This window comes from Sphaeramia orbicularis, chromosome 21 (assembly GCF_902148855.1).
Source record: "Sphaeramia orbicularis chromosome 21, fSphaOr1.1, whole genome shotgun sequence".
Classification (NCBI taxonomy): Eukaryota; Metazoa; Chordata; class Actinopteri; order Kurtiformes; family Apogonidae; genus Sphaeramia; species Sphaeramia orbicularis.
Window position 1 is genome coordinate 43,865,864 of NC_043977.1, and position 14,305 is coordinate 43,880,168.

At 36.6% G+C, this 14,305-nt stretch overlaps 1 protein-coding gene across 1 annotated transcript in view; it reads left to right on the forward strand.

Annotated features, from left to right (window-relative positions):
• LOC115412752 (integrin alpha-V-like) overlaps nucleotides 1-14,305 on the forward strand; it is a 57,016-nt gene that overhangs the window by 18,961 nt on the left and 23,750 nt on the right. The window contains 13 exon segments of the mRNA XM_030125392.1: nucleotides 418-532; nucleotides 1,448-1,509; nucleotides 2,175-2,223; nucleotides 6,317-6,439; nucleotides 7,022-7,066; nucleotides 7,159-7,202; nucleotides 8,199-8,255; nucleotides 9,151-9,203; nucleotides 11,167-11,242; nucleotides 11,743-11,872; nucleotides 11,992-12,089; nucleotides 13,760-13,853; nucleotides 13,969-14,014. Coding sequence (XP_029981252.1) covers nucleotides 418-532; nucleotides 1,448-1,509; nucleotides 2,175-2,223; nucleotides 6,317-6,439; nucleotides 7,022-7,066; nucleotides 7,159-7,202; nucleotides 8,199-8,255; nucleotides 9,151-9,203; nucleotides 11,167-11,242; nucleotides 11,743-11,872; nucleotides 11,992-12,089; nucleotides 13,760-13,853; nucleotides 13,969-14,014 — 992 coding nt within the window.

Here is a 14,305-nt window from a genome sequence, read left to right on the forward strand (position 1 = left end):
ATTATGGCGTACTCTGAGAAATGTTCGTCGGAAGTTTTGACCTTATATGTGCAAATGTCATGACGTAACTAGTTATAGATGTAACAAATTAAGCAGGAATTGGAACAGGTTGTAGAAATCTACTTGATTTTTGCCAAAATGAATATAAAGATAGCTTTGCAGCACCTGGAGGGTTCAGATTAAAACTTTTTGAACTATTAGGGCCCAAATACACAAATAAATGAACCAAAGACTAATAAATGTGGGTTCAGCAAAATATGATGCCTTTAAATATGATAATTACAATTCTGTGCTGCAGTCAGTAGTCCATCAACTTTACAATATGAAAAATGATATGGAAGGATATGTGTTTGATTTATTTGATTTCTGAAGCTCTTTTGGTCTGTGTGCTTTTATTCTGTATTGTGTGTTTTCCAGGCCTGTGCTCCTCTGTACCAGTGGTCGACCTTTGGTGTCTCTGAGCGAGAGCCAGTCGGAACGTGTTACCTGAAGAAAGGAGGCACCGTGGTCGAGTATTCACCCTGCAGAACACGTCAGTTCTCACTTCTCCATTCCCTCTTTGTTATCCTGCTTTTGTGAAAAGGGTTTACTCAGTCCACTGCAGGCCAGGAATATAATTCCAGCTTCACAGGTTGAAATATCTGCACTGCAGTTACCAAAGATGACAAAATTTAATACTCAGACAGAAGCATGTTAATAAAAACTAATTAAGATTTTGAAAGTGAAAATCTCCACCTTATAACCACATAATTATGATTACACACAACTATGTTTTGCACACTTATATTTCTTTAATTATCATATTGATAATATATTGTCTAGTACATATTGTACAAATTGCTGTGTTAATTTTGTGTCTTAATAGAGTGTTTATATATATATACACACACACACAGAGCTATGTATGTGTTTGTCTATGTCAGGGGTCTCAAACTCAGATCCTCGAGGGCTGGTATCCTGCATGTTTTAGTTGTTTCCCTCTTCTAGCACACCTGACGGTCGTTATCAGGCTTCTGCAGAGCTTGATGGTAGGCTTATTGTTTGAATCAGGTGTGTTGGAAGAGGGATACATCTAAAACATGCAGGATAGTGGCCCTCAAGGACCGGAGTTTGAGACCCCTGGTCTATGTACAGATTTATATATGTATATATTTTTTTTCTTTTTCTGTTGTATTGATCATTTCTGTCCTGATTTATATTAAACTTGAACAGAGTGACTATAGCACCCAATAATTTCCCCCTGGGATTAATAAAATATTCAGATTCTGATTATTCGCATTCTAATCAAACTCAGTTACATACTAAACTTTGATGGCTAAGTTGCATTAATCATCTCCCAGTGATATGGTTCAGTGTTTCTAACCACAGGAGTTTGTAGTGTAACATTAAGCTCTCACTTCTGCTTCATCTTGTTATTTCTGATGTTCGATTACTGTTTTATGTCTAGGTGCCAACTCACCTGAAGGACAGGGGTTCTGCCAGGCTGGCTTCAGTGCAGACTTCCTTAAGGTAGGTCAGCTATCAGTCAGGTTGAAAAAAGTGTCTCTCTCAAAACTTTAAAAGACATATGTCCGTTAACAGACATTTTATATGTCAGAAATATATGAACTTTGTATAAAAATACTGTACACATGACTAAACAATGACCTCCTGTCTATGTAGAAAATTATGCCTCACCCACATGTATAGAGATATCATTTAAATCCATTTTCATTCTTCTTTTTCATATGAAATCCCATCCACAAAAGCACTAACTGTTACAAAGATCCCTAAATACAAACACAAATACTATAAAGAGCATGTACGTACACATACTGACATAGGGAGTATCATAGCAGACTCTAAGTATCTTCACTGCAGAAGGAGTTTTCCACAAGATGTAATTACAGTGACCTAATATTGCGTTTTCACGTAAATGAAGAGAAGCTGCATTTTAAAAAACAGCTGTGTAGGTGTGGACGAGGCCTTAGAGTTATGGGCGGGGGTTTGTTTGTAGGCCAGCAGAACATGCACTCAGGCTCATGTGGTTCTGGAGACCGACACATAAACTGTTAACCACTAACACCTCCAAATACAAGAATTAGTTCTGTTGTGAATAAAGGGACCGAATAAAAGATGGAACGTCACACATTTTTCCTATTTCCCTATTTCCTTTTTTTCCTTTTGCGGTGCAGACGAACAACAGAGTGGTAGTGGGAGGACCTGGCAGCTTCTACTGGCAGGGTGAGTGTTTTGTGTGTGAGAATGTGTCTGTGTTGTTACAGTCTTAAAGCAGCTTCAGAGACTGAAAGAGAAAGTTCAGACCAGGCCAATGAAGGCCATGCTGTCTTTCCTTCACTTTTTCTTGCTCTTTCTCTCACATTTACCTTGTGTCTGTGAAGGCTGAACAAACACGGAACATATATTGTGTCAGCTGGTGGCTTCAGGCAGATTGATTGTAGTTTCTTATCACCAGAGCTTCTAAGAGTATTTTAAGATAATCCCTTTTTATTATAACCTGGCTACATCTATTTTCCCCTTTTTTTCTCTGTGTGTTCATCATTAATAGAAACATTTTACACACCAAATAAATAATGAGCTTTCCCTTTATAAGTAACCTATACAGCATGACAAAAGTATCAAAAGTACAACAAAAATAAAGAACACTTCAAAATACTCATCAGTACATGGCCGTAATTGTCTGTTTAATCTGATTAGCACAAAATTTTAAGAAGGAAGGTAAGAGAATGCATTTGCAAGACTAAGTTTGTGTATCAGTATAACAGTTTGAGCAAATTTGAATTCACTTTTTGTTGCTGATCAGTGTGCCATTTCATACTGCATTTCTATTGGTTCTTAAAGCAGTGTATGACTTTCATCAAAAAAAAATATAATTTGTAAAACCCCAGTGATAGCCTAATTATCACAAATCCATTAGTCTTTCAGTACTTACGCACCTGAATCACTTCCCTCACGATGAACAACTTCGAAGATAACTCCATCATAAACACAGTCCTCTTGTTTACATAACAAACCAAAACATCACTCGGGCCTTTTCGGAAATTTTGTTGCAAAGTGCATTAGGGGAAGCGACAGTGGTTTCTCACAGTTTCAGCAAGAAAATGAGCCAGATCGCTACAACGTAAAATTATACCATCTACCAGGGTTGTCTTAAAGAATGACTGTAGTCGGTGGATGGAGGTAAAGGCGACATTTGGGTTTAGCACTCATGGAGAGACTGAAAATGCTGCTGCATGAAATTCCCATTCCCACAATGCACTTCGCGACATGCATCACCCGAAATGTTGACCTATTTTTTAAAACAACAAGCCAGATATAATCACAATGCTTTATTTAATGTATTTAATACTAACACAGTGTTATTTACACCTTGTGGTGGTTCATACTGATATACACTACCGGTCAAAAGTTTTAGAACACCCCAATTTTTCCAGTTTTGTATTGAAATTCAAGCAGTTCAAGTCCAATGAACAGCTTGAAATGGTACAAAGGTAAGCAGTGAACTGCCAGAGATAAAAAAAAAAAAAAAAAAAAGGTAAGGTTAAACAAAACTGAAAAATAATGTACATTTCAGAATTATACAAAAAGGCAAACAAAAAATGGGTTAACAACTTAAAGCAGTTCTGCAGCAATGGAGGTTGATCAAGCCTCGAAAGTTGGTGCTACCAATTCCTACAGGTGTCCTAATGTTTCTTAATTACTTCCAACCCCCTCTGTCTGCATAAAAGTAGTGTTGGAACACACTTTGGTACCATACCGTTGGGAGCATTATTTTTACAGTATTGTACTGCAGAAAGTAGTGTGTTACTATAAAAATGGAAAAGAGGAAAAGGCAATTAACGATAGAAGAGAGACAGACCATCAGAACACTTAAAAATGTAGGTCTTTCCTACAGAGAAATTGCCAAGAAAGTCAAGGTGTCAGTAAGTCCAGTTTCCTTCACCATCCAAAGGCACTCAGAAACTGGGGGAAATGCTGACAGGAAGAGGTCTGGCAGAGCCAAAGACACAACAGAATCAGAAGACAAGTTTCTGAGTCAACAGCTTGCGTGATAGGCGACTCACAGGACAACAGCTTCAAGCACAGCTCAGTAGTGGTCGTAGTAAGCAAGTCTCAGTTTCATCTGTGAAGAGAAGACTTCCAGTTGCAGGTTTGATCAGTCCGTAACATCTTCTTCCAGTCTTCAGTAGTCCACTGGTGGTGTTTCATGGCCCAGGCAAGCCTCTTTTTCTTGTTCTGAAGTCTCAGCAATGGCTTTCTTGCTGCAACTCGACCCATCAAACCTGTGTAGGTAAATTACAAATAAAGACTGATCTCTCAGTAACAGTTCACAGATAGTCTTTTTAAATGTGACAGATTGATTACATTTTCACATTTTTTTAGATTTAATTTTTTGCGTCAAATTCGAGCTATATGTTTATGTCTGAGGCATGGCTATGGTGTAAAAGGTACAATTGATAAAACTGGTTGTAACTTTTTCTACAATTTTACAATCTTACAATTTTTCTACTATTTTAAAAAGGATAACAGTTCCATAAAATACAGATCTTTAGCTATAAAATGAGCCCACTTGATAAATGATGTATGCAAATACTTTTTCATGTTGATGTTCACTTTCACTTGATAGGACCCTTAAAAGACAGTTTTTACAGTATGCGCTTAAGCTACAGAAGTGAGTTTGTGTTCGGCGTCTCTATACAAATCTTACATATGGTGAGCAGCCTGACAGCTCATGGAGTTGGCGGTGTTCCTACAAGTTCAGACTCATCAGCCAGCATTACCTCCCACTGAACCGATGTGTGTATCATCACAGCTTTAAGAGTTTAATAAGCAGGTGAGGTCCGGGCAGGTTAGGGTTCAGACAAGGTGTGGGTTTGTATCGGCATCGTTTCATAATCTGTGTTTGTCTGGTCGTCTGACGTTAGGGTGTGACACAGAGGCCGAAATGTGGCCCTTATAGCCCAAGTGCTGACTCAGTCTCTCTCACACACACACACACACGCATACACACACACACACACACACACACACATACATGTTTTCCCTCTTCTCCTTGTATGGCCAGGCTCTTCCTGGGGTGTGTTAGTCTAATTATTATTTCCTGTTGAGTCAACACTCACAACAACAAACCACACACTCGCGTACGTACTGGCACACAGCTCTGTTTCTGATTAGACAGTTGTTAACACTCTGAGTCTGTGGCAGCTGTGTGGCTCATTTAATTAGAAGCTGTGTGTGCTTTTCCTTAACCAAAACTGGATCAGCCTGTAAACAGACTTCTGTGTTCTTTTTTTCCTGCTCCATACTTGACTACGTTGTGCTCTTCCTCCATATATTGTTTAACTCCTGCTGCTATTTTCTGTTCTGAATTTTCTCCTTTTGCCTTGTTCCAGTCCTATGTTTACACTGTACATCTGGTGACTTCTTTCATACTCTACTCTTATCTTCCTGGGCATATGCTTCCTTAGCACTCACATTTTTTGTTCCATTCTTCTTGCCTTTTTTTTTCATATTTTTCCCTAATTCTCTAGGTTCCTTCGTCGTTCACCTCAGTCTCTTTAGCCTGTATCTTTTTCCCTTTGTTTTTTTTTGTCTTTCAGAAAATATTCAATTTTGATATCAAGATTTCAGAAAGCTGTAGCTTGGAAATGGTTAGAGATAGTCATACTATAAATGAGAAGAATATTAGGTATGACCCAAAGTTTATGAGGGAGTAAATGTACTCATCTAACTTGCATATTGTGACGTCACAGGGTGGCAGCCATATTACATTGTATAACTTTTAGTGAAATTGAACTTTGAACAAACTTACATGGAAGTTTTCTTTGTGTTTTGGTTTTTTGTCATATTTTCCTTGAAATAAATGAATGTAATCACTAGTAGAAAGTAAAATGCAATAAATTTTAGTAGCTTTTTAGCCAAGCACCAGAGTAGCTAAATATGTTCTTATCTAGCAAAACTAAAACAAACAAACAAAAAAAACAAAAAACATAAACTTTGCTTAGTCACTAAACTAACTTTGGACCATACCTTTCGAACTGGATTTTCTTCTTCACTTTGAATAGAAACATGTCTTGAAATGGTGTTAGGATTGAAGGGGTACATGTCCGCCATTTATTGGTGGAAGGTGATAACAAGATTTGGCAACTCTATCTGGAGCTATGGTCAGTGTCATTCATTTATGTTGCTTGTTGCAATATTGTGACTTTGGCGCTTAAAGGGTAAATGCTGTTCTTTCTGTTTTTTTTCCCCCTCATCTTCCTTTCTTTCACCTGCTTTGTATCTTTTGTTCTAATGAGCTGTTTTCTCTCCCCAGGCCAGCTGATTTCCGATGACATATCAGAGATTTTTAACCGGTTCAGCAGAGATTACATCACGCCGTATGGAAACACCCTCACCACCAAGTCAGCCAGCGCTCAGTACGACGACAGTTACCTAGGTAACCACACAGTCACACATATCTTTATTCAGTATCATCTTTCAGACCTTTAAGTTAAAGTCTGAGAACATATTCAGAATGCAAGTAAACTTAATAATTAAAACATGAGCCAACTCTAGAAAAGATCACATGGAGGTATAATATTTTGTGAAAAAACTCAACATTTCTGACATTTAAGATGTAATTTAACCTCCTCATACATTTGTACATCATTGAGTTTAATATTTTCTTTTTGCAAATGTATGACTTGATAACCTCAGCAAATATTCCAGATTTTCTCATAAGTTTGTGACTTTTTTGGTAAATTTAACAGTAATACCTCTTGGGTTTTTTGTGTGAAACTGTCAGGAACTAATGGTAGTTTTTGGATCTTAACTTTCAAAACGGTATCAAACTGCCATTATTGTTATTTCATGCACAATATCCTTTCACTTCCATGTCAAGTGCTTTGGGTGCCTTGAAAAGAGCTATAGAAATGCAATCATTTTTATTACTATTATTAGTTAGTTTTATCCCTAAGTACTTCTAAAATAACTGCATGCCTCTGCAGTCTCTGAAGTCACGTCTCTCTCTAATCCCCAGGATACTCCGTGACAGTCGGAGACTTCAATGACGATGGGAAGGACGGTAAGAAGGCTGTCTAGTTGTTCTTCAGTGAGTTGCTTGTATAAGCACATAAATAGTCACAAACACTGAGCTGTGTTTTTTCATCTCTATAGATTATGTGACCGGGGTACCCAGAGGGGACAAAGCAATGGGATATGTAAGTCTAAAAAAGTATTAAGTCATATTAAAGCGCATGAGTAGAAGAAAGAGTCTTAAAGGAATGTAGATCCCTGGTTAAGATAGAGACTAAATGTTCATAAAATGGCTGTTGATGTTATTTTCAATCTTAATTAACTAACTTTCTATTGATATTGATTTACTGATTATCCAATACAGTCTGTTTTGCTGCTAACTTATCCAGTGTAATCATTGTTAATTATCTTTTTAAGAAGTTTATTCAGTGAGAAATGAAGACATTTAAAAGATGATAAAAGATGTCCTTTTTTTGCAATCCAGTCCTTAGAGGGGTTTTCTGCATTTCCCGCAAAAATCTGAATTTTAGGCTTTAAAAGTACTGAATGTTTAAATTGCAATTATAGTAGGTCTTTTGGTTGTGTATAGGTTAAGTAGTAAACTAGAAGAAAACAAAAACAAACAAACAAACAAAAGACTTGACTTGAAACTCATAATTATGCAAACTTTGCTGCCAGACATTATTAGATTTATGTCTTTAGTTTGTTTTAATCTGTTCTTATATTATTCATATTATGATTTATTTCTATTATGATTATTTCTGTAATTAATTACACTGTTTTTTATTAATTAATTGATTGTTTGGTCTATAAAATGTAACAAAACTGTCATAGTGTCCAAGATAGCATCGTCAAATGTCTGATTTTGCCATAATCCAAAGTTAGTGAGTTTACTATCACAGAGGAAGAAAGAAACCAGAAAATGTCAGCATTTCAGAAGTTGGAATTACAGACTTGTGAATATTTTTAAACTGAAAAAAGTACCATTTTGTAACTATTCAAGTCAGTTATTGATCATCAGAACAGAATAGTTCGGCTTCAAGTGATTGGTCTTAAAAAGTCTTACATTTAACTTGAAACCTACAGAAACTTCTCATGTGTATCAGATATCACCAGTCTCTGTAACTACTGCTCCACATTTCTGAAGCAATTTGTTTAATACTCTGATTTTGATGTTTTAGGTGAATATCTTCAACGGCCTCAACATGGAGTCCATGGTCAACTTCACAGGACCGCAGGTCTGGACGGACATGTGTAGCATTATGCTAAAAGCTAAAGTGCAATTTATATTAAAAACCAGGGAATATGAGCATCAGTATGTTGAATTACAGTAAAAGGTCAGGCAGGGTTGGAGAAAGAAGGAAAAAGGACAGAAACATGGAGGGGAGGATAAGCTGTTATTAACACATGTTGGCAGAGATAATAACAGACTTCCTCTGCACTGTCCTGTCCTTCCTTCCATCTTTGCAGCTCTGTCTCAAATATGATCCTTATTCTCTTCTGAGTCTGAAATGAAAATAAATGCTTTTTTTTAAATTTCCTCTTTTTTAAGCATAAGAGACATATCATCTTCCAGTCACATTAATCTGTCACATATTCCTCACAGTGCACATATTTAAATACACATTCTCCATCAAACAAGGTGCAGTAAGGCTAATACGTTTCTGGTTGTCTCTGTCCCACTTTCTTTGGGATTTAGCTAATTCTCTCTATCTTTTTTTTTTTTTTTCTTCAAACATCCAGAGAGAGAGAACAGCATGGACATATCTAGCTTTGTAAAACATTCAGTGAAAAAGAAAGATTATGAGCAATAATACAGAATAAAAATAAAAAGTATAAAAAGGACATATTATATCGGATAGTTTCCTTTTATGTAACTAAGGTAACATTTGGCATGTATTGTTTCACATAGTTTTCCCATTTTTCCCAATGTTTGACAAATATTTCTAATTTTACAGTGAAGGTGACTTTTTCCATTTTGTTAATGTCCCTGGTTATTTTAGCCCGTTGCTGAACAGTTGGCTCATTTTGTACCATCCATTTTTGTGGAAAATCAACACATATTTAACATATAAAAGTAACAGCAGCTGATCTCACACTGATGACAGTGTTGCTCTACTCTCTGTTTTGTAGATGGCTGCCTACTTTGGACACTCTGTAGCTGCCACTGACGTTAACAACGATGGGTAAGACTGTGTTCTGTCAGTAATTACAACATTTTGTATCGTGGGGAGTCACATGTTCATAATGGTCGACTCTAATGAACTTGAGCTCTGTCATTATCTGCTGCCACAGCTTCTGGCTACTCTGTTTAAAGGGACTTAAAGTGTCTTATAACATCCGTTAACCTCTATAGGAAAACGTTACTAGAAACAAACTGATGCATAAGCTTTTCCCAGTCAGTCAGAGCTGATCTACAAAAATATAAACTGGATGGGAGAGTGTATCATCATTTAGAGCAGACCTTCCCGAATTTTTTAGATACTTATGTGCCATAACATCTGCATTTTTATTGACTTAATGATTATCAAAATATCACTGAATAAATTCACTCTGCTGCCTTCAAGTTGACATGAACTCACAAAAAAATGGACTATTTCTATTAACTGTAGTAATGAAAAAGAATGCTCTTCTTGGCTTCATACCATTGTTATGTATTTTATGCTGCCAATTTGCGACTTAATAAAAATGGCGTCTGTGACCCATTTTCAGTTCAAGCACTGTGCTGAACTTTACAGTAGTACTGTAAGTGAGGTTTGTGTGTAATCTGAACTACCATTCAAGATTTTTTTTATTCTTTCTGCAAACAGTTTTGTGTCAAAGTATTGTAAAGTAGGCAAAATAAAGTGAAAAAACACGCCATTTGACATTATCATACTTTTAACTCCTCTTTCTTGGATTAGCTGTAAAAAGGAAGGCAGATATTTAGAAACAGAGAAAATAATTGGAATATGAATTATTTTCTTCATGTATAATAAACACATAAACATGGTGCTGACTAAATGCATATATCCACTTGGTCGTGGCATTTACATAGTCTTAAAAATAGCTAAAAGTTAATTGAAAAGTCACAGCTTGTTGAAAAACCTAAATAGATTTTTACTGATGTGCAGATTTCTGTTCTGTCGTATTTAATGTTTTTCTGTCCAGCACCTACAAAATACACTATTTAAATTCTGCTCTATTATGCTAGAGACTATGATGTCCTCAGTTGTTCTTTGGCAGTAGTAATGCACTTTAAATACATCAGGTTACCAGTGGAAAAAAAGGTTAAAAAGACCACAAATGATTTCAAACACACAGTTTTCTGTTGTATTTGATGAGGGAAAGAAATGTATTTGTGCTGTAATATATGTATTTATATACGTATATACACATTACAACATTTGTGTGTGTGTTTCTGTAAATGCATTATATCTGTAAAGGGGCAGGTGTTTGTGGTCAATAAAACCACCAGCAAACTGGGCTCAAAGTGCAGCATTAACCTTAGAATTAGTTTGAGCTTTGTGGGTTTTATCCAACATCACTGACACACATGTTCTGCAGCTGTCCCTAAGATGATGAAGGATACTATGGAGACAGAGCTGTGGGTCTGGACACACGAGCAACAGTCTTTGGTGTTATGGATCCTAATGTAATCCAGATTACTTCAGTAGGCATTATGAAAGTAGTTCCTTACATGTAGATTAGTGTTAAACTCGATGCAATAATTGTTTAGACTTAGAAAAAATTTACAGACATAAGACATAAGATACTTTATTGTCATTATACAGGAATGTACAATGAAATTCAGGTGCGCTATCAGTATACGGACTCATAAAATAGCAATAGTAATGAATAGTATTAATAACTGTAAAATATAAATATATAATAAAAACAAAATATGCATCACTCACATATCAACATCCATACATTCATTCCCTCACACATCCTCCTTCTTCTCCAGGATAGTAGATTATTATGTAATTGCTGCAATTATGAAGCACGTCAGTCAGACCAGAAATGAAAGTATTTGTCTCCCTTATCTTGTATGTTCTTGTGAATTCTGTTTGTGATGCAGGTTCAGTATGGTGTCCTCAGGTCTTTTTCCTTCATTATCAGTCACTGCAAGTGTTCATCCTTTATGTTTTCTTTCCTTCTGTTTGTCAGTTTGATAGATCTGTTGGTCGGTGCACCTCTTTTCATGGACAGAGGATCAGACGGCAAACTGAGGGAGGTGGGACAGGTAGGACAAATGCAGAAATAATTACCTAAAAATTAGAGGAAAAAAAGGGTCGAATTACTATGTGAAAAGCATTACTGTAAATGTGGTGTCTCACAGACTTTGTTCAATATATACATTACACTTCTTCTCACATCTAACCAGGCAGGATATGACATTTTAAAGTCATCATTTTCTCCAGAGGAATCGGACTGAAGATTAGAGTCCAAAGCTGTCACATCTGATCTTTAAGCTTCCTGGAGAGAAGCCACTTTACTCTGAAGTCACATAGATGATATCATATCCCACATAATCAGTCACTGAACATCTGTAAAAATCTGCAGACTCTTTCCACATGAAAAGAGTTTCATAACTGTTAACTTAGGCGTCCTTCAGTATCATAACTTAACATTGTGTAAAAGAGCTTGGTACTGACATTCTATTGAAATTTGACATATTAGAAAAATAAATGGAAACCATATCAAATGGTGACAGGCATGACAGGTTTTGTGTATGTCCTCCAGGTGTCCGTGTTCCTGGGTCGAGGTGGGTTTTCGTTTCATCCATCCCAGATGCTGACAGGGACGGAGGTCTACGCTAGATATGGCTCTGCCATCGCAGCGCTTGGAGACCTGGACATGGACGGCTTCAACGGTTAGACAGACCACCAGAACTGCACCCCCCACACACACACGCACCACTGACGTGTCCATGGGTAAAACCCTGGCTCCAGCCTGAGGATATCTGATCTCATCATTTTCTTTCCCTTCCAGATGTGGCCATCTCTGCCCCGTACGGAGGTCCCGACCACCATGGCTTAGTCTACATCCACAATGGCCGCCCCCGGGGGCCTGACCCTTCAGCCTCCCAGGTAAATACCACAACCACATCACTACGTCAAACTAAAGAGTTTTGCTCAGACAGATGCATGTGTCTCTGTTGTGTTTTTAAAGGCAAACTCTGTAACTTTTCTGCCTTGTCTTTGGAAACAGAACTGTTGTATCCTGGCACCTCTTCACTTTGAAAATGGGGGACAAGCAAGGAAAAAAAACTGAAATAGAAAAATATTTCTTGATTCTGCCGCAGCGGTTATATTCTAAAAACTCAAATAAACACACCCACACCTTTGCAAAACTCTATGGGAATGTTGTAGAGGTAAAACACAGCTGACACACAAGCTCATTTCTGCTGTGTGTCATAACAGGTCAGTTAGAGGAGAAAGAAGTGTGTGGATGTGTGTGTGCTTTGCCCAGAGTTTTGCCTCTTAGACAGAACTGAACAGTGAGTGACAAGTGCGAAAGAGGAGAGAGAGTTATTAAACAAGTTGCTTTGTTTTTATTCATATTCTTCTGGCGCACAGATGCTGAATGTTAAACGCGCTATCTGACCACTGATGCCCAGAACATCCTGAACACAGCAAAGCAAGAGGAAAAGGAAAACCCAGGGGTTGAGAGAGATGATTAAGAAGGAGTCTGTTTAGTGTTTTAGGAGAAAATGTTACATGTTTTTCCATTAAATACTAACATGGGTCATTACACAGCAACTCTGGGTAGACCCTCACAGTTCAGTTCAAATTGTAGATTTTATTTGGGGGGGGGGGGGACCAAACCTTGAAAAATATTTATATTAAGTTGATGGGAACTTGTATTTGCTGTTTTAGATTTGAATGAAAATCATCACTAATATGTGTATTAAAAATGTCACCAGTGACAGTTCTGAAATTAAGTTAATGAATATAAATAATTTACTACCAGAACAAAGAATCTTTCTTTAAAAACATAATTTCTCCACAAGCTTTCAGTTTCTCATTTTTTTGTGTAGTATTGAAATAGTTCAGCCAAATTATTATTATTATTCATTCATTCATTCATTTTTTTTAAAATTTTTTTTTAAATATATATATATATATATATATATATATATATGTATATATATATTTTTATTCTTACATGATAACTGTCTTTCTGGTAGGAAAAGTGTTATGAATGAATGAATGAAATAGTTCAGCCAAATTATTATTATTATTATTATTTTTTATTTATATATATATATAATATATATATATATATATATATATTTTTTTTTTTTTTTTTTTTTTTTTTTTTTTTTTTTTTTATTCTTACATGATAACTGTCTTTCTGGTAGGAAAAGTGTTAAATCCCTTACAGATATGTAACAATTTCAAAGATATATTAATCCATTATTTAATATTTCATCAAGAATGACACATTTTTGTGCTTGTCACTGACTGACATGTTTTTTTTTTCTTTTTATATTAAACTTGTGACCCCAGATTGTCTATAAATGGCTCTCACAAAGGATATTCATCAGAACCACGTGTTGCATAACTTAATTTTTCTAAGTGGATTAAACCAGTAGTCTGAGCAGTCTCATGATGCTACTCTGGCATCTTTTATCGACTGATCAGTCACATTCACATCTTTCTTGTACATCGTTGATATAATGAGAACAAAGCTCAGAAAAGTTGTCTTCAGTATTTCACGTTTAGATTGATGTAGTATTTTGTGTCTGGTCTCACAGGTCCTGCAGGGTAAATGGGCATCCAGCTACATGCCCGCTAGCTTTGGATACTCCATGACAGGAAATACTGACATAGACCAGAACGGATACCCAGGTACACACTTATGCTCACCAGTGCAGGAGCGTACGCACCATCACGGCAGGAGACTAATCAACACGTGTTCACTGCTGCTGTTAAAGAAAAAGCTGATGTGTCTGTTGTCTTGCAGATTTAATAGTGGGAGCTTTCGGAGCAGACAAAGCTGTTTTATACAGGTAATCAAATTCTTTATCATACAGTGTGTGTATTTGTGTTGATGTGTGCAATGCGGCCTCCCCTGCTGTGGATGTATGAAGCTGCTTGTGGAAGCTGAGACATTTAATGAGCAAGGCCACCTCTGATATCAAAGAGCTGCTGCTTTCATTCACTCTTCTCCTACTGGCTTTATAGACGCCATTAGGATGCATTAACCCGTTCAGTGCTGCAGTAATCCTTTGAACCATCAGCGTTTCTGCTTCTTTTCTGTCTCTATTTACTGGCTTTTATCGGAATCAAATTACTGACCA